Below are 23,655 nucleotides of genomic sequence, written 5' to 3'. Positions count from 1 at the left end.
AATCAATATTTTGGACAATATCTTGAAAAGCAGAATGTGTCCTAAATGGTTGAAAGACATCTTTTTTATATAATAGAGTGTAAATTAAATTCGGATTGTGCGCTAACCTATGGGTTAAACAACTATTTATAATTTCTAGCACCATCCGTAACACTTCCTCAAGAATAGTCAAATCTTGAATCTGAAAAGAATATATTTTATCTAATAAATACTACACAAAGAACAATTTACTCATATATGTTAGGCTCGATTGCATCATGGTACTTTGAGATGACTTCACTCTCTTTTCTGAGAGAGAGAAAAAAAGAATTTTAAATCTCAGTTATAAAAGATACAGTAACGTTGATGCAATCGGACCTTATATATGTGTATATATATATATATATATACACGTATATCTTACCAAATCTTCGTTTGTAACAGTGGAAACAGTGGAAGCATTGGCTTTTCCAGATTTGGTATGAACATTAATTGTCGAATCAATAGTTGTATCAAGAACAACACTATTATTGGAAGAGAGAGTTGTCGACTGTGTTAATTCTAGAATTCTTGCTTCTAACCGTGCATGCTTTTTCGCAAGAGTTTCAAACAGACTTAATAATCTCTGACTAACGTAAGGGTGTAAGGATGTGAATTGGGCAGACATGTTTGCTAAGGCTGCCAGACAGTTTGTGTGAAGATATTTGTCCTAATGATGATAAAAAATATTATAATTTTTAAATGTGCTATATCAATGTACACAAAAATTTCATACTTACTCTCATTTTAAACATATTATATTGTATCGTGCGAATCACTACAAGAATTAAAAGACCACCTAACGATATTTCGCTTATGGATCTCTCAGTATACCATGTTACACCTTTAAGCATCTTGAAAAAAATAATATAATTATTACAATCATTATTTTAATCATTACAGAAATATATTTATGAAATAATAATGCTTACAATTTCGTGTATTCGTTTGTTAAACGTTTCATCTTCGCTTAAAATTAGCAAGATGATAAGAGACATATAAATATGATGGGATGTATTATTTGGCGCGTGATATAATATTTGTAATATTGGAGTTACCTGTAAATGTTTCAACGTGAAATTATGAAATATTAGACATAACAAAAATTATTAAATATATAATTAAAGAAAAAGTGAGCGTTGACAACACTTGCCAGTAGTTGTATATCAGGCCTTCTCATTATATCTTGTTTTACACTCGAGTTTCTATGTAACAGCATGTAGAGAAGAAGCGTGACTTCGTCTGTATTTGGTATTTTACAAATGGTATTATATAATTTATTTAAATTAAATTTAAAGGTATCAATTGCTGTCCCTTGCAATATAGTATGATCTTCTGTAATAAAAAATATATTTTTATTCGCGACATGCAATATTAACATTCTATATCAGGATACTTGTGATTAAATTAGATCAGTCCAATGTTCACCTTGCATATCTATAAAAGAGAAAAGCGCATTCCTATATGGATTTTGTGTAGCAGTACAGTGATTCGTCAGAACCAGTAAAAGTAATAGGGATTGACTAGCGAGCGGAGTTTCCGTATCGCGTTTTTTCTCTTCATCTTCAGCAGTGCCATTATGTGTAACCTGTATATTTTTCGAACTACTGCCTATGCCCATTCTTATTACATTCCACAACCCAGCTGAATGAACGATACTTTACATTAATGTTTTGTAAAATGGACCGATTGCGTTTTGTGATATTGTCATATTTACCAGCAATACTGAATACAATACTACCCCCCGACTGTTGCGTCAGTAATCCCGGGGGAGCGTGTTCCTGTTGAATAAAATTGTGTAACAGTGTACACACCATAGTAGGTGCATGTTGGTTCAGATGCGCATGCATCGCTATCCTATATACTGTGCTGTATTCGGCTGCAGTTTGAGAAAATAATTGCACCGAGAGCAACACAAGTAAACAATTAATCGCCTCCAAGTGAACAACATATGTAAATTCACTATAAAAAATATAGATACATTTATAACGCACACAGTATGCATTTTTAGAGATAAATGCTATTTGGGTACGAGTACAAAGCAGATTTTTTGCTTTCTGATAACCAGAATCGATTGATTCTAATCAAGTATTCTGCTTTAACACATGTCTACTTGTCGGAGCCAGTTGTTAGAAAGCAGAAAATTTGCTTCGTTTGTGCTCGTAATTTTAGTGTCTTCACTTACCATAAAGGTACATCTGTAATAAGTTCAATCAATGCTTCAATAAAATACGCTAATCTATAAGAAGGAAGTGCATCATTTGCTGTTTGTGGTGCTTCAATATGATTTAGCATTTGTTCTTCACCAACAATCTCAATGAGGTATTTCAAAATACATCTTACAGCAAATAATGCATTGTATGTTTGCCATGCCGATATTATACTGTAAATAAACCGTGTACAATTTTAGACACAAAACAAAAATGTTTTAAATTTGTTTAACATCGCAATTCATTATGCTGTATCAACAAAGCCGATGCATGCTTACTTTTGATTCTGTACAGGTGCTAATAATTCATTGATGCGTATCAAAGCTATTTGTATCAGAGTACCAAAATTGCCAGTAACCAAATTATTAACAAGTAATTGTTGACATGATGAATCCAAACGAGAATCCAATTCTATCTGATCATTCCTCGTAATGGGTGGTCGTATATTATAAGATAGAAATGTACTCCAAAATGGATCATTCGTTGGTATGCTTTGTCTCCCACAGAATCTTCCCAGGTGCACATTCTTGGAGAGATCTTCATAGCGACTCGGTGTTGCACCCATTGCCTTTAATCTTCTAAAAATGTAAAGCTTTTAGAATCCAATAAGAGAATCTAAGTCTATACTTTTTAGCTGAAATTTTGCACAGTTTATCTCTTCTATTTTGCTCTCCGATACAAAAAGAAAAAGAGGAAGGATGAATATTGTGCAAGATCAGCTAAAAAAATAGATCTACTATTATTCATATTTTATATATATATATATAAATTCATTTCTTATTTATTATTCTCATATATAAACTGGCGATAACAGTGTATTAAGTAACATCGATCAGTTGATTTTCTGCCGACTTAAAAATACTGTTTACAATATCGGCAGCGATGTAAATATGAAAATTGTTTTTTTTTTTGTGAGTAGCATAATTGAAAGTAGGTACACTGACAGTTCAGGTCGACGACGATTCAGTACGAGCAAATCAATATATCAATCATGAATGTTCTAATATTCATTGACGTGTGCACAATCATGCTTCGATATTGTAACTTTTATTACGACAACGAGACGTTGTCTCGCGTAAACGTGTGAACGCTGCGAATCAGGCGAGCTAATAACCTCTCAAAGTCGTTCAATGCATCGAGAATGGATCGGTCAATTTGTTACTTCGGCAGTATAAGCGGTGTTTCGTAACCGCAGCTTCTTGTCACTGTGAACGACACGTTCCACGCGTCAAAACAAAACGCACTTACAAAATTACTGATCAGTTGACTCGTACATAATGAATTAGGTAGAGAAAAGTTCCACATCCACACTGGCAGAGTGTTGCTAGCGGTGTCGCTTTTTCTAGCGCATGCGATATTTTACTAATTCAGCTATGAATCCAGCGATGGAGAAGTTTTGAAGGGTGCCAGATTAGAGAGATTAAATTAAAAGATACGAGTAAGTTAAAAAAAAAATATATATATATATAATAAAAAAAAGAATAGTAAAAAAAGAGGTTTAGACAATATAGATATACATTTGAATATTTTATTAATTTTTAAACAATTTTCAGAAACTGTAGGACTTCTTGTATTTAGATCTGTGTGCGTTGCTTGCACATTTTGCACTCAGTTTCTTCATTTTCTTTCTATTCAACGTCCGAATATAATTTATTTTCTTTTAAGAGCAAACTTCGGAGATTTCGAATAATACAAACAAATTTAGAAGGTATATGGTGCTTAGAGTACCCCTTTTATGATGCTTTCATACGTTACTGATGTGACACGACGCACATGCATGATAAGAGGAGATATCGCTAGCAACCTCAGTCAGTCGAATCAAACATCAACCGTCGATAAAGTCGGTCACCTGTCGGTCAACCATCGTCCTGAATCTGCCATATTGACTAGTTGACTAAAACGCGCGAACGTCTCGTTCTAACCGGTCAATTTTAAATTCGCAACTGTTTTCGACTTGCAAAGGTCGCGACACTCCAAAGGTCGCGACTACTCGTGTTGTGAACTGGCGACAAATATCTGATATTTCGACGCATTCAAACGCTCGATTTGGAGAGATTTTTAAAAGATTGCGGTTCTAGATGTATCTGGCGGAGAGTTTTGTCAAACGCGTAGTGCGTAGTGCGGCCGTTCAGCGGTTCGGCCACCATGACAGTTTCGTTGGCGCTTCGGAAATGTAGTGTGTGCGTTCGCTCCGCGATCGAGCGTGAATTTTACTCGTTAAAAGTGTACGATGATCGCGAATTTTTATCGGGAATGTTGACCAGTGTGGCGTTCGATCACCAGAATATGTCGGTTATCGCGGATATTCACGGTAGACTGCAATAGACGTTGTTTCGCCGATCGTAATCGGAACTTTGTTTCGAACGTAATTCTGTCTTGTAGTTCGGTGAGTATATGTACAAATTTCGATACTTTAGGTATGTGAAAATAGTTTTTACGTTATCTTGAGAAAATCGAAACGCAATTGACGCACTTTTTTTGTTAGTCGCATCTCTAGTAGCACATCGAGTACTTAAATCATGATTATTTTAAATCCGCAACTGTTTTCGACTTGCAAAGATCGCGATGGACAACTCGTGCTGTGAACCGGCGACAAATATCTGGTATTTCGATGCATTCAAACGCTCGATTCGGAGAGATTTTTAAAAGACCGCGGTCTAGATGTATTTGGCGGAGAGTTTCGTCAAACGCGTAGTGCGTAGTGCGGCCGTTTGGCAGTTTGGCCGCCATGACAGTTTTGTTGGCGCTTCGGAAATGTAGTGAGTGCGTTCGCTCCGCGATCGATCGTGGATTTTACTCGTTAAAAGTGTACGATGATTGCGAATCTTTATCGGAAGTGTTGACCAGTGTGGCGTTCGATCACCAGAATATGTCGGTTATCGCGGATATTCGCAGTAGACGCTGTTTCGCCGATCATAATCGGAACTCTGTTCCGAACGTGATTCTGTTTTGTAGTTCGGTGAGTATGTATGTACAAATTTCGATACTGCGGGTATGCGAAAATAGTTTTTACGTTGTCTTGAGGAAATCGAAACGCGATTGACGCACTTTTTTTGTTAGTTACGTCTTCAGTAGCACATCGTGTACTTGAATCGTGATTATATCGCATATAGATTCCTGACGAAAATAAAAATCGAAGCATAATTCGCGTGCGAAAATATCACACAACTCATGTCTGATGAAAATGAAAATCGGAACGTAAATCGGATGTAACGGAAGAGTAACAGAAGCGTGAACGAAATTTCTAGAAGGCGAAAATTAGAACAATAAAATGTAAAAGAAGCATTTACGCTTCTTTTACATTTTGATATTTTAATTTTCGCTTCCTACAAGTTTTTTACGCTTCTGTTACTGTCGCATTACATTCGACTTATACACTCTGATTTTTATTTTCATCAGGGAGTTCTTCAAGAGATGTTTACGTCCTATGAACTTCCTCGAGGAGACGTCTCTTGGAGACGTTTATGTTCTTTTTTAACTTGTGTATATTATTTTATAAATGTGTCGTGGTTATTACAATTTTATATTTTTGATACTATAAGAAAACTACATAAAAGTAGAAAAAGAAAGAAAGAGAATAATTGTGTGGTCAAGAGATTTATAAAATAATGTAATTGAATTAATTGGTGATAGTTGGTAATAGTCATGATGACTTTTTTCTTTGATGATCACAGTTCCTTTTCTTTTTTCTCTTTATAATAATTATATTATATTATTATATTAATATTTAATATTATAATTCATGTTGTGACTGATACACCAAATTTTATGCATGAATAAATTATAAATTGTATAAAATTAGATTATATACGATAGTATATACAATAGTATGTACATATACGTGTGTGTGTGTGTGTGTGTGTGTGTGTGTGTGTGTGTGTAATAAATTTTTTTTTTTTTTTTCAGGTATTCTTTATTTCCAGGACGAAACTGAAGTGGAACATTTTTTGGCCGGAGGGAGAATTGGTGGAACGCAACTGGTAAGTAAAATTGTTTATTTTTTATTGAATTATCTGTAAGAAAGATTGTAGTAACACACATCCACAATTATTTATTTTATACTTAATTAAATACTAATAAATATTTATTGAATAAAAAATATTTTATGTATGTACAAAAATATAAGAATATTTATTGAAGTAAAATATTTTATCGCAATAATGACAAGGCAGTTAGTCAAAGTAATTAGTCAAGAGTCTGTGCTCTGGCATTAAGAACGATATAATGCTACTACATTCAGGAGAAATATGAAAATGGAATAAAGGTTAAAGATTGTCATTCTTACCGAAATTAAAAAAAAAAAATTGGTAAAAGTAACAAGTTATTAACTTAGTTATAAGGGATTGAGAGATTAGCATGAGAAAAAGAGAATACATAAATGTCGGCGTCGATTCAAGACGCCAAGGTGCCGAAATTTATCAACTTTTTAATAGGTGGCATGTCGGGGTAAAAAGATTCATATTATATAATTACAATAAAATTGTTACTTCTTTACTCAACAGGCAAATATCTAAAAAATATTTTAGCATGAAGTTCCTGATAATTTTATTTCATTCGACAGAATAATAGCTCAAATCGTGACACATCCTATGGATGTTATTAAAATACGTATGCAAGTGTCGCAGGATTCTTTACGTGTCGCAGCATTCCGTACGTTTTGCACGAACGGAGTTTGTGGTTTTTACGATGGACTGAGCGCGGCTCTTCTTCGTCAATTAACCTACACCACCAGCAGGCTTGGAATTTATACCACATTGTTAGATATTGAGGAGTAATGTCAGTTATTGCATTCAATCATTACATTTAAAAATTAATTCTAATTCGCGGACTTAAATATTGTGCATATTTGGCATTGAGTATCAAATTAGACATTAGACAAATCTATGTTATAAAAATGTCTTATTACAAATTCCTTCTCTTCAGACAACATTTCGGTTCTTTAAATTATGTTACGATGATAAGTCTTGGGATGATAGCTGGTGTGATGGGTTCTTTTATCGGCACTCCCACGGATCTGGTATTAATTCGCATGGTGGCAGATATGAATTTGCCACCAGGTATTTATTTCTATTAAAAATTTTGAAATTTTGACTTAAATTTATTTGTCAGAATGATTTAAAATGTAAAAAGAAAGGTGTACTCTTTGTAAATGTATTGTGTATACGAGAATTAATATATTTATATCAGAAAAGCAAAGAAAATATAAGAACGCCGTTAGTGGTATCTTTGACATATGGAAAACCGAAGGATTTTTTGCATTATGGAGAGGAGCGGTACCCACGATGGGTAGAGCAGCGATTGTAAATGGAGCACAATTAGGTACATATACGAGATCGAAGATGTTACTGCAAGACGCAGGTGATTAAATTTGCAACACTAAATATGTCTGTACAAAAGGGTACTTTACATAAAGATAATTGTTCTTGATATAAGAGAAAATATATAAGAATATAAATATGATAGTTAATAAGGGTATAAAGAAAAATTATAACGAATGATCGATTTTAAATGATTTTATTTAATCCATAATTTTAATGGATTTTTGAAACATGTTAGGATATATTCAAAATGATATACTACTGCAAATTACCGCTGCCTTGATGTCTAGTGTAATTACGTGTACCGCTTCGATTCCGATCGACGTAGCTAAAACTAGGTAAAGCAGCAAAATATCAAAAGTAAAGTTGAGGTCTTAAGATACACATCCTTGTAGGATTCAAAACTGGAGGCAACCTACGAAACCACCTGGTGTTCTGACTATGATCGTTAATATTGCTAAAAAGGAAGGTGTAATGTTGTTATGGCGCGGTTTTCTTCCGTATTATTCCAGAGCAGCGCCCAATACGGTAATTACCATGGTATGCGTTGATCAACTTCATAAAATGTACTTGAAATTTTTCTCGAAGTCGTAATAAAATTTATCTATGTCAGTATTAATTGGTTTCCTTTGCACACTATGATATAATTGGAATAAAATAAAAATTAAGGTGTTGCAACTATAATTAAATCAGTAAGAATGTTTTTTAAAAAAGTGTAGAAGTTTTTTCTAAAATTTTATTATGTATAATATTAAAAACATACAATTTTTTATTCGGATAATTTTTTTATTATTTGGCATATATTCTATATAAAGTCATCAGTTGCTCGTTGATGACGAGAGTTAGTACTGTGTGCGGACCGATCCTGCAGTAAGTTGGCCAAAAACCTTTCCAAAGATATCTTACTCCTTCATTTTTCACTACTGACATCATAACTGAGAACATACCTGGAGGTTTCCCAGTGGTTTTTATGTTCTGTATTCTATGGAACAGTAAAAATTTTATTGAATTTGTTCAAGGATTAGTTTTTTTCAAGAAGTTTTAAGTATTAAAATTGTTGATTGATTGTTAACCTGGTCTTGGCAATGTCAAAAGGCATAGAGTTAAAAGCAGTGATAAATCCCGATATCATTGACGCACCAAAGTGCAAGCCTATGCCTTCTTTAACATTCACTGTAAAAACATTCAAAAGATGTAGATAGAAAAATATTACTGAATTTGATAAACGAAGTATTATAGATTTTAATTATATTTTTATATTTTCGAAAGTTAACGAATGTATTTGATTTATATTTAAGAAATCGCGAATCATCGAAATAATTTTTAAAAAGTAATATAGAAAACTGTTGTTTAGCTATACATCGTGTCGCAAGTAAATGCTTCACTTGGCTGTAAGTAGCCAATTGCGATACATTAACGACAATAGCCCTTCCTATCGTAGCCACAGATCCTCTCCAAAGAGTGGGTATTCCTTCTTCTCTAGCAATTCTGATAAAAGCATCAACCACGTTCTTGTAATTTCTTCGTTGATCTAAGCAGAGAGAACATTAGCTAAATTAGCTACATTTATTTCAACAAATGTGTCTTTTGACACTGATGAAAGTTAATGCACTAATTAGCTTGTACAAAAATTTATCATTACCCACTGGTAATCTGCCATCTATTGTCATTCTTACGAGAGCTACATCGGCTGGTGTACCACAGAAAGCTCCCACGGCACCAGCGGTCCCAGCCATAAATGCCAGAACCACGAAATTGGGACGACCGACGTATTTTTGTCTAAAATGTAATCAGTTTTTTTTTAACTCTGACGACTTTAATTACTTCAATTATTTGATTATTTAAGGGATAAAACTGAGTCATCATGAAAACGTTTAAGAGACATCCTGATTTCATTCCGATTTTATTCAATCTTTTTTCTAAGATTTATATTGTCTTGACTCCTCTTTTGAAATTTTTAAAATTTATTGTAGCCGCTGCTATCAGATTACCTCCAAAATTCTTGCATCTGATTATAAATCCCGAGTCGCACGGTTGTGTAAGTTGCTTGTCTGACAAGACCGGCTGTTAAACCGCTGTAAAATTTAAAAAATCCCTCTTGGCTGTATATGGTGCTAATTACATTTATGACCGATGCTTTCCCTTTGTGCACTTGCATCGTATTTTTGATTACGTCCATCGGGTGAACCACGCAAGTACCTGCCATTCTAAGATACACATACACACACACAAACGAATATTTAAAACACTCTATTTTAATTCAACGCTTCGTAAAAAAAATTACCCGGAAAGACCGCCCAGTAAAAAATTAACCATTGGCGGTATAGGTTTCTTCTTTTCCTTCGGTTCTTCTTCTTTTTTCGACATTTTTAATATCTTAAGTTAACGGAATAAATTCTTACAAAAGTTAAATAAATAAATTCTTCTTCTATTTCTCACAATGGTATAAAACTTTTAAAGTTTTTCAAAACGTATGTGTCATATCATTGTCAAATTTTATCAATGTTAACCTAAACCTTGCGCGTTAAAATAAAACGCGACCGAGCAACGATTCACAGCACGACGGTAAAATATCGATTTTTATAAATGGTTTATAAAAAGTGAATATATGGGGAATAAAGTGCCAACTTTCCTTTGCTGCTTGTTAATTATTATTTGTATTTATTAGTTTATTTAGGTTTTTAGTGAATAAAAGATATTTGATCTGTGTCCCAGTTCCACAATTCATTCAACTTTTAATCGAGGGGTCCAACTTATTCATTATTTCTTTCCAATTTTGGAATTGAAAAGAGATGAGAACCAAGTTGAACCTCGGTTAAGAATTAACCATGAATTGTGGAACTGAGCCCTGTTTTCTGTTCCTGCACTAGACTGCATTCTCTTTAGGCATGTTCTGATTCTCACCTGGATGGCTCTTTAGATGTCACGTCATTCTTATTTAACGTTCAGTAAACAACAAGGATAACATGACATCCGGGGATCTAGATAGAAACATGCTCTTTTTTGCTTTCGATAAATGTCAAACATACACCTATCTTACTTTAAGTTTCAAAAGTGTACACTATTTCAGCCAAAGAAAACAGATCTATGATAATAATTGCTTGTCATTTTAAGATCGATTTATTCTGGTATAAGAATTTTATACATTGTGTATTGCTTATGAGAGAAATCATATTTTATAATTATAATTATTTGCATGAGACATTAATTCATATTAAATGCATGTTATATTTACTGAAATAATGTTATATGGTGATATGTCCATATTAATTTATGTGTTCTGTTAATTGAACGTGATATGAAACATGTTTCTGAGAAACCTGCTTTAGGCAACTTATTTAATTGCTCCGAGAAAGGATTGAAAGTAATATAATGTTTTGACGTATAACGAGTGCTCGCTACAGTAAGCAACCGTGAGAATGCTCCAACTTTCACAACTTAGTGAATTCTTCGTTCATAAATTGCTGGTAAATGTCGTCTTGACGTGGACAACTTTGTTTCTATCGATTTTTGCGTGAGTCGAAAAGTGTGAGACTTGACGGTGTGATGCGAAAATGACTCGGGTGACATCTTGAATTATTGGACGGATGTGTGGTAATTGCGGTCGAGCGATTTACAAATTAATGCTGTTTATTGCAAACAGCAGTTATTGTAAATAATATATTTGAGCTGCCGCAACAGGTTTCGGGCAATTGCAGCGGCGCCGAGCTTTGTATTTTCTCTTCGGCCGCTCTTCCTCTTTGACGATTGACTCTTCCAGTTTTTTCTTTGGCGCTAATCCCATTTCTTTTTTAATATTCTACAAACAGAGAGACGAGTTTTTAAAATTATTTGTGATTATTAATCTCAAAATTTCATGCTACACATGTTTAAAATACCTCTATGGCTTTGACGATTGGATAAAGTGGCCTCACGCCCTTCGATTCTTCTAAAACTTCATCGCTATAAAGTAGAATCCTTTGGTTAGTTTTATTAATTGCAGCTTTTGTCGCTTCAATTTCGAAAGCTTCTTTTTCGCGTTCTTTGTCTCTCTCCATTTGTTTCTCTTCCTGATGATTAATATCAAATTACCTATTTTTTATTAATGTATCTTATATTGCGATACTTATATAATATAAGGAAAAGAAAAATATGAAAAGTTCATATTTTAAATAAATAATATACTTCGTGTAAAAATTATTTCAAATGTAACATGCATTTACACGTAAAAGTACTCGTTGCAAATAGAATCTACGTAAAAAGAAATAATTAATAAAAAAAATAATTATTCTCGATAAATGTTTACACCTGATTATTATAAAATTTATATTAAAGAAATACATTCTTACGATATCCTTTTGTAATTCATTGCCATATTCCAGTTTTTGTTGCCATTGTCGTTTGCGTTCTTCCAAGTCGATCTGTTCGTTATACTCGTCTCTCTTAAATCTCTGCATCATCTCCCAAGCTCTCAACTCCTTCTCCTCTAGTCTTTGCTTGGTCTTCATTGCCGTGTTATGAAGCTTGTATTCTTCCATGAGAGCGTGCATCTTCTCTTCTCGTTCCTTTTGTGCTTTTTGCTTTTCCATCTCGATTGCTTTTTTCTCTTCAACAGCTTTTTCCAAGATTTCTCGCTCTTTAGATTCGCGAACTTCCTCGGGTGAAACATATTGCTTCTCTAAAACATGATTTGTTAATAGATGGATCCATTTTGGTCGTTTGAATTCTGCATGTATGATTTATGTTTCCGAAAGTATCGTACCTACAATCTGCAACCGACGCGCTCTTTCTTCCTTTTTCTTTAACGCTAATGATTTTTCAATTTTCTGTATTCGATCTTTAGCTTCCCTATAAACTTCTAACGCTCGATCCTTTAATTCTTCATTGTGCTGTAATTCCAGTCCACATCGTTTTTTTTCCTCTATCGTTTCCTTGAAAAATTGCTGTAGTCTCTTCTTTTTGTTCAATATCTATATAAATGCAGAGAATACATATTAAAATCTTTTGGAGTAAAAAATATTGTTTAGCAATTAATCGAATGCTTACATCTTGCATCTCTTTCTTTTTCGTGAGTTGCATATCTAGGGTCATGTTTATTTGATCCTGTTTTTCAGCTTCTAACTCTTCCATTACTTTTAATTTATTGTCTCTTTCGTTATTTTCGATCCTGATACATAATTAATCTGATAATACATGTTGCAATATAATGAAAAAAATAAATATATATTTCTTTGGTTTTGATACTAATAATACATTTATTCAACTTGTATTATCTAATATTAATATCTATCGAATTTGTACTAAAATATTAATATTCTTACAAAGATTTAGAATTATACTCTTACGTTTTACAAAATTAAATTTCTATTAAAATTAATGTTTACTGTTTTTTCAAAGTAATCCTGTAAGCCTTCGTTTTTTTCGTTTGTTCCTCCACCTCTTGATTCTTCTGCTCCTCGTATTTTGCAATGTCTTTAATGGAATTAGCATATTTTTCATCTTGTTCTTCGTCCATTGCTCTAATAGTCATTTGCAACGCCACTTGAGCGTCCAGCTCCCTGAGACACTACAATCATAATACAAATCATGGTAGGCTATTTTGAGTTTAATTAACGGTGAGTTTGACTTAGAAATTACGTGAACACTCCTTTCGTGAGAAAGTACCTCGGAGACGAGAAGAGCACGATTAATCTGTCGGCACAAAGGCCTCTTTTGCTGAAGCAATCTTCTTGCTTGCTGCACCACTTCTGCACGCTCCGCCACCTTTTTCTCTGTCATTTCTTTCACGAACACTTTCCTCTCTTCTCCAGCTTTTTGCCTCTTTAACAATAATTCTTCCCTCTGTCTCACCTTAATATTCTATTATTAAATCATTTTCATTTTAACAATATTATCAACCGCTGCTATCCAAGTAAAGTGAAATTATAAATAAATTTTTTAAAACTTTCGCAAATGTCTTGTTTAAAAATTTACTTTTACTTTCTTCGAAACATTCTATAGTACATGTTGATTGCGAAGTTTTAAAATATACTTTTATCTCTGTGCATTAAAAAAATAATATATATTTCAAAATTTAGAAGTAAAATATTCTTTGTATTTAATCGTTAATAATTTTGAGTTGAGAATAAGTCAAGCATACTTCTATTGTGCTGTCCCATGTTTTACTTTTTTCATAAGTCGCTTTTTTCAACGCTGCTATTTTTGCAGCTTCCTTTTCTTGCTGTGCTGCTATTCTATCCTCTTCTGTAGTATAATCCACAAAACGCTGAAAGGTGTCCTTCGCTATTACTAACGCTCGAGTTCTTTCAGACACCTGTGTAAGCGTAGTTAAATTTTCAGTAATATTAGACACAGGAGAAATTCAGTTTTTACAAACTCAATGTTTGAGAGTGAGAATAAATAAAAACACTCACTTTGGTATTCTTGAGCGTCTGGTCGGGTTTCAAGAGATACGTCGTACGCACTTCCGGTTGATATATTCTTTTCCACACCATTTTAGAAAGGAAAAATTATAATTAATCGGCACGAAGCAAAGTTGTTCAATATGAGTAGCTTAAACAAATATGAGTAGCTTCTGCCGAAAAGCTGCTGAATAGCAGCAGCAGTGAAGGCTATCTTCACACAGCACGAATGGTTGACATAGAAACCAAATAAAAGCGATCGATGTGACTTAATAAAAGAACCGAATAAAATCTATTACTTAAAATCAATACTTCTAGTATCTATGTGTATGAAAAATGAAATTTTTTTCATATCAATGTTTAATATATTCTAGAAATAGAATCACTAGCATAATTCATTTATATTTATTACTTACGAAAAAATTCAAACTGATTATACAGTAACTGTTTATAAATCTGAGTAATCTAATTAATTTATTTAATTACAATTCTTACATTTGTTTATTCTTATATTTTGACTTGAACGCTTTTATACATTTATGCCTATAGAATAAGAAATTAATAAATAATAATATATTATTATATCTTGAATATTTTATGAACTTTATAGTTGCTTTCCATTTACATTAAAACTCAAACAATTCTCATTTGTGACGTTAAAATTTAGTTGAATGTATATTACTTTTCATTCTGACAAGTGAGATTCAACTGACAATAAGTTTTTATCTATAAGTTCGAGATTGTGTGCTTTACTTAAAGTGAGTCTTAACTCGTCTGTTAACTCGTATTAAAGGTGCGTTCTATTTAGCGTTCACACCGTTTATAAGCATCATTTCTCTTTGTGTAACATTTGATAAACAAGGATGAAATAATTCTAAGAACGCTGTAAATAGCACATGGAACACGTCAGGCTTTAAGTGAAATTATAAACCTGTGTTGTTACATGATAACGTCAATAAAATAAACAAGTAATGACGTCATTGTCTGATCGTGAATATAAAATATTCACAATAAAATATATTCACCTTTAGACCATCGATTAGTATCGATCACTTGCGTGAAAATGGAAAGCAATTTATGTCTATCTATTTGTATCTATTATTATTTCTATTTATCTTCATATGTCGAAAATAATACGTATGTATTTATTAGCGATAATAATGTAGATAACGTTGCAATGATAATGCGTAACGTAAAGTATATTTACCTTATTGATTCCTTGAAATTGCGATTGTATCCAATATCGATCTCAGATTTTTCTAGGGTTTGATTTCACTAATGTAAGATTAACTTTAATCTTGGTTCAATTTACTCTTTATCTTCATTTAATTCTAAGATTTCTAATTCTAAGAATTAGAAAAAGATGAGTTAATTGAATTACTGAGAAATTACATTTCTATGTATTCAGTGTAGAATAATTTTAATCTCAGTTTAATTTATTCTTTACTTTTTTTTAATTCTAGAGCTAGAAAAAGATGAATGAATTGAACCGAGATTAAACTATACCAAGGCTCGTTTTTACCAATGTAGATCAACTTTAATCTCGGTGCAACTTACTCATCTTTTTTTAATTGTAAGAATTAGAAAAAGATGAGAAGTAAGCTGAGATTAAAGTCAATCTACAATACATTGGTAGAAATGAGTCTGATAGAAACAGGCAAAAGTCGTCTCGCGAATTCCAGTCATTTATCATCCGAGCAGAATCTTTTTCCATCGTCGTTCGCTACGATACCGACATTACCGACATCGCGTCGCGTAACAGTTCTTGAACTTGCCGCAAGATGACGGCGAAGCGTGATCGTGCACCTGTGGTGACAGCACGTGTTACAGCTGAGTGGCGGTTCGGTTATCGGGAAAGTGAGTATAATATCGTAGTGGTTGAGTGTTTTTCCCGCTTTTCCCCTTGCGGCTACGGTATCGTCGACGCCGACGGTGTTCCCGAGGGACGTCTGGGGTATGTTTGAACATATACATACCGGCAAGTTTGCGTCGTGATACGAAGCTGTTTACGCGTCGCCGACACGTGAGTCGGAACCGATACTTCGGTCGTAACGTAAATCCCTCAGGATTAGTGCGTGACCTTGGCTGCGTATCCCCGTGATAACGGACGCCGAAGCGGCGCTGGGACGCGTTCCGCGCGAGACGTTTCGGCGCGAGTTCCGGCGCGCGCGAATTCGCGAATTAATGGCGGCGATCGAGTGTCGGTCCGTGCATTCTGTCGGACGTGCATTCGTTCCCGGCGACGCTAACCTAAATCGCGTATAGTGATAATCCGTCTCGACGCGACTGGAACATCGGTTGCTCGCCAGGTAGTAACGGCGACGTGAAAGAGCCGATGATCTCGGCTTTTCTGAAATTCTTCTGAATTCCGAGCGGGATTAGCGTGATAAGTTTTCACCAGATCGCTTCGTGTATCGTTTTGGAATTGCCGTGGCGATTCCCGCTTCGCCACTCGGTCCGGTTGGTTTGTTTTGTTTCGCGCGGTCCGCTTCCGGGATACGCGCGCGAATTTTGGCGCGCGCGCGCAATGGCGTGCGGACGCTCGGAGGTCGTTGCGCCAGGTGATGGGGTGAAATCGATAAAATATCGACGGTGGAATCGCGTCGGGTTGCACTCGAGTCGCGTCAAAAGAAATCGATAAAGTGCTCAAAACCTTGGCGCTTTCGTAAAGTGTATGGTCTCCAGTGGCTCGCAGACACGTATTGAAAGCTCGAGTTGGTTGAGAAAGAGTGCAATTGCATGTTACGTTATCAGGCCGAATCACGCAAGTTCGAGGCTTCCGTTGATACGAGTGGGATTGATCGCCGTATCTCACGGAAGTTTTGAATACCATGATCGAATTTCAGACTCTGAATCGCGATTACGGCCCGATTAAAATAGATAGTTTCATATGTGAGAGAAAAGTTCGTTTAAATTAAAGTTTATTGTGTATACTAAAAAAAAGAATACAATTTTATTAAAACGAGAGCACGAAAATTATTTTCAATTAAAACAAGGCTGTTAATATAACATCGCCTTGTTTTAATTGAAAATAATTTTATTAATTTATATATATATAATAACTGTTAAAATGGAACAAATACATCGTGCTCTCATTTTAATAAAATTGTATTCTTTTCATTAATAGTGTCATTGAATTAATGAAGGTGTTTTTAATTAAAATGTTGGTATAACATTTTTTTTAGCGTAAGTAACTCGAAGTAAACAGAAATATTTTTACGTAAATTATTTTATGTGACATTTTGAAATTTACGCGGGATATCTTTCTCTAATCGTTAAAAATTATATTTTTTATTATTTGACTAATTCACACGAACGATCATATATTTTATTACTCGATTGTTTTTGTATGGAGATAATTTAACGAAAATTTATGTATGAACAATATATTTGGTATCGTTTTCGACGTAATTATTTTAAATATTTGTTTAATTAATTTTATGAAAACATGACAGCATTTACAAATTAATTAACGCAACATGCTGCGCGATTATTTTTCTGGTCTGCGGCCAGATTTAACTTTTTACGGTATTATAAACTTGTCTTATATACAAATTTTGAAGGCCGATAACGATAAATGTAAATGTCGCAAAACGCAGTTTAGTAGAGCGTGCCGCGAAACAATAGACTACATTCGATCCGATTAACCCTTTCGCATCGGAAAACTATTTATATCGTAGTGTTGCCACGTGGCGCGCCAAAGTGAGGTCAATGGAATCAATTAAAAAATTCAAGTGATATCGAGAAAGTGAGGCGTGGGCGATATTGCATCTTCGCATTTGCTGCGTTTTCGCTTCGATCGCAACGCATTGAGAAATTAAAAAATATACATATCGTAGGACAATATTTTTTTTGAAAAATCGTCAACATTGTGCTTGATCACATTATGCTGTTTATAAAGTATAGTTGTTGGTAAAGAGTTAAATAATACGTAAGACTTCTGTGTGGCGTACAAATATTTGCATCAAATTATATGAACTAGACAAACCGCTATACTCTATAATTTTTAATCTGTTTTTTATAGCGTAACACTAATACTCTTGATGTATTTTCAGGTAAAAGTGGCAGGGAAAAAGGAATGAGCTGAAGGGATTCTTGGAAGCTGTATTAGGGTGAGTGCATTCTTAATTAATATGATTAATCTTAATTTGTAATTTAATTCTCTCCGAAATACCTGAAATACCTGTATTTAAATTGAGTATTTTTAATACTTTTTTTAATTTGTAATTTAATTCTCTTTGAAATATTCAAATCAAGTATTCTCAAGAGTACACATATTTTTTTTTACGTTTTGTCTAAAGATTTATTTAGCCAATTAACGAATCGCTGATAAAAATGTTTTTTTTTTTTTAATACAAAGTGTGAAATCTTGAAACTTAATGACTCTCGCATTTTAACAAGTAATGTTTTACACATAATATGTAATAAATCTCAATTTAAATTAACGGTATAATTTTGTTTTATGTTGTGTATATTAATAGAAACCCTATTAATTGACACGTTATTCATAAAAAAAGAATAGATAATTCTGTATTATCTCTAGAAATTTAAAGATCTTAAGATTTATCTTAATCTATACATATATCATCGGGTGGGTAGCACAAAATCACTTGAGTATGTATTGCTGATACGAAACATGTTTATTAAAAATCTATCATCTCTACGCCTACTACAGTAAATATCACAGGTACACGTTTCTCTATCACAAGATCTTCCGCTCGGTCATTTTTCTACATATATTTGCTCCACGGGAGATACTAAATGGACGCGCGTTTTGCGGAATCACCGTAATCGCCGCTTCATAAGGTCATTCGTCATCGTTGTCCCATATTTGATGCTCTTGACCGGTGAGACTTGTACAATAACATTACGGCGATACAATAAAAAGAAAAAACATCCTCGATAAAAGTATGAAATAAACAATAGAAAACATCTAACTGTCGAGTAAATTAAAGCTTCAGCCGCGTTCGGCCGCGAATAAAACTACGTATCGAGATCCCAGTGTTGTCCGACTTTTGCGGAACGTTATCGAAGTTGCTGGAGGTAGAACGTCATTGGAGACATGACGTTCGCCTTGGTACTTCCGCTTCGGTCCGACTGCCTTTGAGCAAGTGAAACTCCCCTTAAGTCTAAGGTGATCTTTGTAGGGGTAGACTCTTCGCTCTTTCCTCTTTGCGACGTCCGTTCCGTTCAGATCACAGAGAAATTGCAACACCGGCGTCGATAGTTTATGAATCCTTCAGATTCGAGATCTTTTTTTCGCCGGTTTACTCGGAAACTTCGGCGAGTTTGCCATGTCAAGGCGGAAGTTTACCAGGGCCGCCAGATGGGTTCGTTCGGTTTAGCCACCTGCAGGAGACCCTGGTGGCTCTGGGAGACAGCATCGATGTCGGTTCGCACCGGGGATGGTTGGCTGGACGCTGGCGTCAACGGCATCGGATACTCGTCGGCGCTGAGTTCGCTGGTAGGTGATGGCGAGGACTGTGGTGCGGTCACGTGGATGGTCAATGGACCGGTCTTGTCCATGGAGTTGAGCTTGTGTCCGAGATGTGTCATCAGCTTGGTGCCAAGGGCAACGTCAACGCCAGGAGTGGCCGCTAAGCAGCGGCTGACTTCGTTCGCACAGTGCGTGTAGCCGGCACGGAAGCGGTCTGCGTCGATCACCGGATTCGCCGAGAGACGCTGTTGACGCTGAAGTTTGTGCAAGTGACGCACCGTCAACTCCAGAATATCTGCCTTCTCCAACTTCGCTACGTTTTCACCGTCGCCGGCCAGCGCGGTCACCATCAGATCCTTCAACTCGTCCAAGCAGCGATTGATACGCGCTCGACGTTTGCGTTCCAACATTGGTTTCATCACCTGCGAATCGAAACGAACGAATCGCTGTAGATCAATGTCGCACTCGACGTTTAGAAAAAGAACTCCTTGACAATCTTTCGTTTCATGAAAGAAAAATGTGAAAAACCAATTCGAATTTATTGTTAAAGGAAACAACAGAGTTAACAGAGTTGCAAGTTAACTTGAAGTTCGCGTGACGATTAGAGCGAGATTGTTCGATTGAAATGTCAAGATGACACCTACCTTTCGATATTGATACGTCCTGGAGATCGGCTGTTCCTGCCCGTCGGCTATGATAATCTGCTCGTGCATCTGCATGATTAATCCTTTTTTCTTCTTGCGGCACAATCAAAACTTCACTCGATAACTGTATATCGGCTTATCGCGAACGCGACCTTCTCGTGCTATCACACCCGGTTCGTCGAACTCTAATCGTCGCTACGATTACGAGTCAGTGCGGTTGGCGGAAGAAAACGTGCGTGTATCTGGATAACACGTTGGTCTCCAGCCCCGACCTTTGGGTGAACACGAACAGAGCGTGATTGTAGCCGTGATCGGGCGAGGCTTCGACTTATATAGGCAAGGGCCCCCATGTGGACGGAGTGAGGGGACGGGTATGGGGCCGCATAGTGGGGGACAGGCCTTCCGTGGGAACGGTCCGTAGAGGTTGGTTCCCAAGCAAGCACACCACCTGTAAGCGGCAGCTGCCAGACACGCGCCCACACCAAGCCATCGTCACCGTTCTTGCGTCCTTGTTGCACCTAGCCGCGTGGCGCGGAGTCGATGCTCTCTACCTCGTCGCTGATCGTCGACGAGTGGTTGTGCCATGGTATGCGCGGCTCGTAATCGTCGTTCTTCTTCTTTCTCCTTCTATCCATCTATCTTTCGCTCCTCTCTCGTTCTCTCCTGTCCGTTCTGCCCTGTCTGTTTCTCTCTATCGCGCTCATTGGCGCGTATTTCTACGGAGCGCTCATACGGAAGGACTAGATCTCGACCAACGGCCTCCTTCTCCTCTTTGCTTCGGGGCAAAATAGAGGAGCCATCTTTGTCCCACCTGTAAGGTGTAGCTTCTTCCATCGCAGCCGCAGCTTCCATGCTCGTGCTGGATCTTCTTATCGTGATTCCGCGTCCCTCTCTTCCTCATAGTTTCTTTTCTCTCTCTCTCTCTCTCTCTCTCTCTCTCTCTCTCTCTCTCTGTCCCTCCTCGCTTCTGGTTCTCCCGCTTCGGCCGATCGAGGAGCGTGCTGGGCACAAGTCCGGGGTAACTCCGGCGCGTGATTACAATCCCACTGGCTACACGATGTTAAATCGTGTGCCGTGTGGTCTCTGTATGTGTGTACGTGCGCGTATTCCATAGCCGTCCGATCCGGTCAACGCCGTGGAATGATATCGCGGCCATCGGTGGTGCGATTGATCGATCGTTTTACGCGTATTAACGCAGAGGGGAAAGGGAAATCGCGGACGAGCTCGATAAAGCTCGTTGGTGTCAAGCGGTATGACAAATCGATCGTTACAGACTTGATCGTGTAACAGAGCGAGACCGCGATTAATTAATCTTGCTCCATCGCCGATATTCTGTTTTCGTTTCCGAGTAGCACGCGCGTTCCGCATCGGCGAGTGAATGGGATTCGAAGAACGAATTAGATCTTTAATAATCCGTTTGTTACGCTTTATTTTACCGATTATTAGGAGGATAATAGTAATTATTTCCCGGTTGGGATATAATTATTTTTATGCTCCTTGTTCTACGACATTAATTTTTTTAATTGATGCAGAGATTGCTATTTTTAAACTGACTCTTCATCTAAAGGAGTTCTAACATTTATATACAATGTTGCGTTTATTGCTAGATTCAATTCATTATCGCAGTACATTATTTATGGATTAATACCAAGTAATTATGAAGGTCAATTTAAATAAAAATTAGTGACTTTAACTTTATTGTGTCTACTATGAGTGTGATTGATATCTCAAGTTCAGACACTTACAAAGTACATAATTTTGCAGCAACGAAACAAGAGAATTGCAACTCCAAGTTCGAACGTAAAAAATCAAGACTCTTTGCTTTCGCTTCAACTTTATTGTTATTACGCTGTCCGTGAATTTCTCAGGCAGTGAAGCGTACCGCGGTATTTCACTGAGGCCTCGATTACGCGTAATTATCGGGTACATGGATAATAATTACAAAGAGTTAAGGAGCAAAAAGTCAACCACTCTCGGATATTCAAAACGTTGCTCTCACTCAACAACGAGGCGGGAGAAATCCTTTCATTCGTGTTATCCATGTAATCTATCGTCAACCGATGAAAATTGGCCGAAAAACTGAACTTTCTTAATTCCTTCAGATCTGATTTTAACGAAATGATCACGTTTAAAATTTTTTTAAATGTTTAATTCAAGGGCGCTTTAATAAGTAATTCATGCACTGAAAAAAAGGATTGGCAACTGCAGCAAATTAGATGGTAAAATATGGCATAGCATTTTTAATTGGATGCAGCGGCCAATTTTTGTTTGTGTTAATCTATCGAAATATACTGACATTGCGGATAGGCTAACGCAACCAAAAATTGGCTGCTGCAGCCAATTAAAAATACTATGTCATATTTTACCATCTAATTTGTTGCAGCAGCCAATCTTTTTTTTTTCATTGTGTTGAACTAATTTTTTAAATTAATTAAGATATATCGACTTCTCTTTTGTAAAGCAAAATTAAAAAAAAAAACGGTTAGAAAGCAATACTATATATAATACAAAAAAGTTTTTTGTTAATTAATTTACTTTACTGACATAATCAATAACGTAATCATTTTTAAAATTTTGACTTTATTTTCCAACATTTATTATGTACATCTGTTTGTCATATAATGTCGATAGAATTAAATAATTTCAATGGCTAATGTCTTCTAAAATTTAATGTACATTATAATGTACACAGAATCTGAAGGGGTTAATTTTGCGAGGATGCTCATAAAATTCGTCCTCCCGCGTTGGATTATCGAAACAAGTATTTTGGACGCGCGCGCAAGGACACGTTTCCACTTTGAGATACTAATTTCGGCAAGCCACTGGCTAAATTATATCCTATACGACCCTTTTTTCTGCTCCTCTTATTCCTCTTCCTCCTTCTGCTCTTACTGTGCCTTGTGTTCGCTCCTTTTCTTCGCCCTTCGTCTGCTCGTTTTTCCTCTACATTCTCCATCTTCCTATTCTCGACCAGCCACTTCGCTTATTTCGCGGTCGGAGCTCGGATACTTAAACGTCGTTCGCACCGAATAATTACACACGCTTGTTTCGAACTTCTCTCGCCTTTACCTCATGTTTCTGCGACCCAAGCAATCTCTCCTTTTCTGCCTTGTCCACTCCGTCATCATTTTGGTTTTTTTCTTCCTTTTGCCTTCCTACGTCTCTTCTTGCTACCATGACTTTTACAAAGTATCCTGCTTCTGCTTCTTGTTTTCTTTCTTTCGTTCCTAAATCTTCTAAACGTTTTCCTCTTCCTATTTTCTATTTTCTTTCTCAATATACTCTCCTTCGTGTATCAGCCAATTGCACGTGTCGTTAACGAGTGGTGGTACTTTAATAGAATCTGATCTGCAAGATATAACGCTTCTCGTAACTCGTTTCCTGTTTCGTTCGCTTGCTCCGCTACTTCGATCGGATCTCTTCGTCCCCGTGCGATCTCGTGGGACCTAATTAGCGTGATGTTACCAGGACTTAAGTGTCTGAAACACGTCATGATGTAGATGTAACCACGAAAGCCGGGCGTTCAGTGAAAGCGGACCGAATACAATTTCCGAGAATAGCTTGTAATACTTGAGAATAGCACAACTGTCTCGATCAGATACTCATATTTTATTATAACAGATTATCATATTTTTTGTTATTTATTTG

The 23,655-nt window shown here is 36.0% G+C and overlaps 5 protein-coding genes across 6 annotated transcripts in view; 1 reads left to right on the top strand and 4 right to left on the bottom strand.

Annotated features, from left to right (window-relative positions):
- Positions 1 to 3,466, bottom strand: part of LOC108745959 (dymeclin) — a 4,048-nt gene extending 582 nt beyond the window's left edge. Inside the window, exons 1-10 of the mRNA XM_018482397.1 lie at positions 3,343 to 3,466; positions 2,507 to 2,806; positions 2,204 to 2,401; positions 1,736 to 1,980; positions 1,447 to 1,662; positions 1,172 to 1,353; positions 951 to 1,076; positions 759 to 872; positions 404 to 688; positions 1 to 181 (exon numbers count right to left, since the gene is read on the bottom strand). The exon at positions 1 to 181 is cut by the window's left edge and continues 2 nt beyond it. Coding sequence (XP_018337899.1) covers positions 1 to 181; positions 404 to 688; positions 759 to 872; positions 951 to 1,076; positions 1,172 to 1,353; positions 1,447 to 1,662; positions 1,736 to 1,980; positions 2,204 to 2,401; positions 2,507 to 2,793 — 1,834 coding nt within the window. The 5' untranslated portion in view covers positions 2,794 to 2,806; positions 3,343 to 3,466. The remainder of the gene's footprint in view (positions 182 to 403; positions 689 to 758; positions 873 to 950; positions 1,077 to 1,171; positions 1,354 to 1,446; positions 1,663 to 1,735; positions 1,981 to 2,203; positions 2,402 to 2,506; positions 2,807 to 3,342) is intronic.
- A 3,008-nt stretch (positions 3,467 to 6,474) lies between these two features.
- LOC108745919 (mitochondrial 2-oxoglutarate/malate carrier protein-like) lies at positions 6,475 to 8,140 on the top strand. Its single transcript, XM_018482339.1, has 6 exons — positions 6,475 to 6,674; positions 6,790 to 6,999; positions 7,152 to 7,285; positions 7,416 to 7,586; positions 7,785 to 7,884; positions 7,942 to 8,140. Exons 1-6 carry the CDS (start codon positions 6,607 to 6,609, stop codon positions 8,138 to 8,140), a joined length of 882 nt encoding a protein of 293 aa, XP_018337841.1. The 5' UTR covers positions 6,475 to 6,606.
- Positions 8,141 to 8,324: 184 nt separating this feature from the next.
- On the bottom strand, positions 8,325 to 10,543 carry LOC108746080 (mitochondrial 2-oxoglutarate/malate carrier protein-like). 2 transcript variants are annotated; one of them, XM_018482606.1, is made up of 6 exons: positions 10,451 to 10,543; positions 9,538 to 9,753; positions 9,189 to 9,325; positions 8,907 to 9,077; positions 8,620 to 8,719; positions 8,325 to 8,528 (listed from the first exon to the last, which is right to left on the bottom strand). In XM_018482606.1, the coding sequence occupies exons 2-6, from the start codon at positions 9,750 to 9,752 to the stop codon at positions 8,336 to 8,338; spliced, it is 816 nt and encodes a 271-aa protein (XP_018338108.1). In that variant the 5' UTR covers position 9,753; positions 10,451 to 10,543; the 3' UTR covers positions 8,325 to 8,335. The 2 variants fall into 2 exon arrangements, with proteins under 2 accessions (XP_018338108.1, XP_018338107.1); XM_018482605.1 differs by lacking the exon at positions 10,451 to 10,543 and adding an exon at positions 9,831 to 10,090.
- Positions 10,544 to 10,800: 257 nt separating this feature from the next.
- On the bottom strand, positions 10,801 to 14,134 carry LOC108746079 (trichohyalin-like). The gene is made up of 9 exons (XM_018482604.1): positions 13,939 to 14,134; positions 13,665 to 13,838; positions 13,190 to 13,384; positions 12,910 to 13,091; positions 12,572 to 12,692; positions 12,288 to 12,495; positions 11,875 to 12,203; positions 11,425 to 11,595; positions 10,801 to 11,345 (listed from the first exon to the last, which is right to left on the bottom strand). The coding sequence occupies exons 1-9, from the start codon at positions 14,017 to 14,019 to the stop codon at positions 11,193 to 11,195; spliced, it is 1,614 nt and encodes a 537-aa protein (XP_018338106.1). The 5' UTR covers positions 14,020 to 14,134; the 3' UTR covers positions 10,801 to 11,192.
- A 4,419-nt stretch (positions 14,135 to 18,553) lies between these two features.
- LOC108746082 (enhancer of split mgamma protein-like) lies at positions 18,554 to 20,296 on the bottom strand. Its single transcript, XM_018482609.1, has 2 exons — positions 20,008 to 20,296; positions 18,554 to 19,785 (listed from the first exon to the last, which is right to left on the bottom strand). Exons 1-2 carry the CDS (start codon positions 20,080 to 20,082, stop codon positions 19,237 to 19,239), a joined length of 624 nt encoding a protein of 207 aa, XP_018338111.1. The 5' UTR covers positions 20,083 to 20,296; the 3' UTR covers positions 18,554 to 19,236.
- Positions 20,297 to 23,655: the final 3,359 nt, after the last annotated feature.

The sequence above is a fragment of the Trachymyrmex septentrionalis genome, unplaced genomic scaffold, assembly GCF_001594115.1.
Source record: "Trachymyrmex septentrionalis isolate Tsep2-gDNA-1 unplaced genomic scaffold, Tsep1.0 scaffold16, whole genome shotgun sequence".
In the NCBI taxonomy this organism is placed as follows: Eukaryota; Metazoa; Arthropoda; class Insecta; order Hymenoptera; family Formicidae; genus Trachymyrmex; species Trachymyrmex septentrionalis.
This window is presented reverse-complemented; position numbering and strand designations above follow the sequence as displayed.

Bases quoted from the DNA above. Each gene is read 5' to 3' on its own strand.
- LOC108745919 (XM_018482339.1), top strand. From the start codon at position 6,607: ATGTCGGCGTCGATTCAAGACGCCAAGGTGCCGAAATTTATCAACTTT. The intron at 7,286-7,415 runs GTATTTATTTCT...TATTTATATCAG, and splicing joins AGATATGAATTTGCCACCAG to AAAAGCAAAGAAAATATAAG. The intron at 7,587-7,784 runs GTGATTAAATTT...GAAACATGTTAG, and splicing joins GATGTTACTGCAAGACGCAG to GATATATTCAAAATGATATA.
- LOC108746082 (XM_018482609.1), bottom strand. From the start codon at position 20,082: ATGCAGATGCACGAGCAGATTATCATAGCCGACGGGCAGGAACAGCCG. The intron at 19,786-20,007 runs GTAGGTGTCATC...TTCGATTCGCAG, and splicing joins GGACGTATCAATATCGAAAG to GTGATGAAACCAATGTTGGA.
- LOC108746080 (XM_018482605.1), bottom strand. From the start codon at position 9,913: ATGTCGAAAAAAGAAGAAGAACCGAAGGAAAAGAAGAAACCTATACCG. The intron at 9,754-9,830 runs GTAATTTTTTTT...TGTGTATCTTAG, and splicing joins TTACTGGGCGGTCTTTCCGG to AATGGCAGGTACTTGCGTGG. The intron at 9,326-9,537 runs GTAATCTGATAG...ATTACATTTTAG, and splicing joins CAGATGCAAGAATTTTGGAG to ACAAAAATACGTCGGTCGTC.
- LOC108746079 (XM_018482604.1), bottom strand. From the start codon at position 14,019: ATGGTGTGGAAAAGAATATATCAACCGGAAGTGCGTACGACGTATCTC. The intron at 12,693-12,909 runs GTAAACATTAAT...ATTATGTATCAG, and splicing joins AGGATTACTTTGAAAAAACA to GATCGAAAATAACGAAAGAG. The intron at 12,204-12,287 runs GTACGATACTTT...ATCATGTTTTAG, and splicing joins GCGTCGGTTGCAGATTGTAG to AGAAGCAATATGTTTCACCC.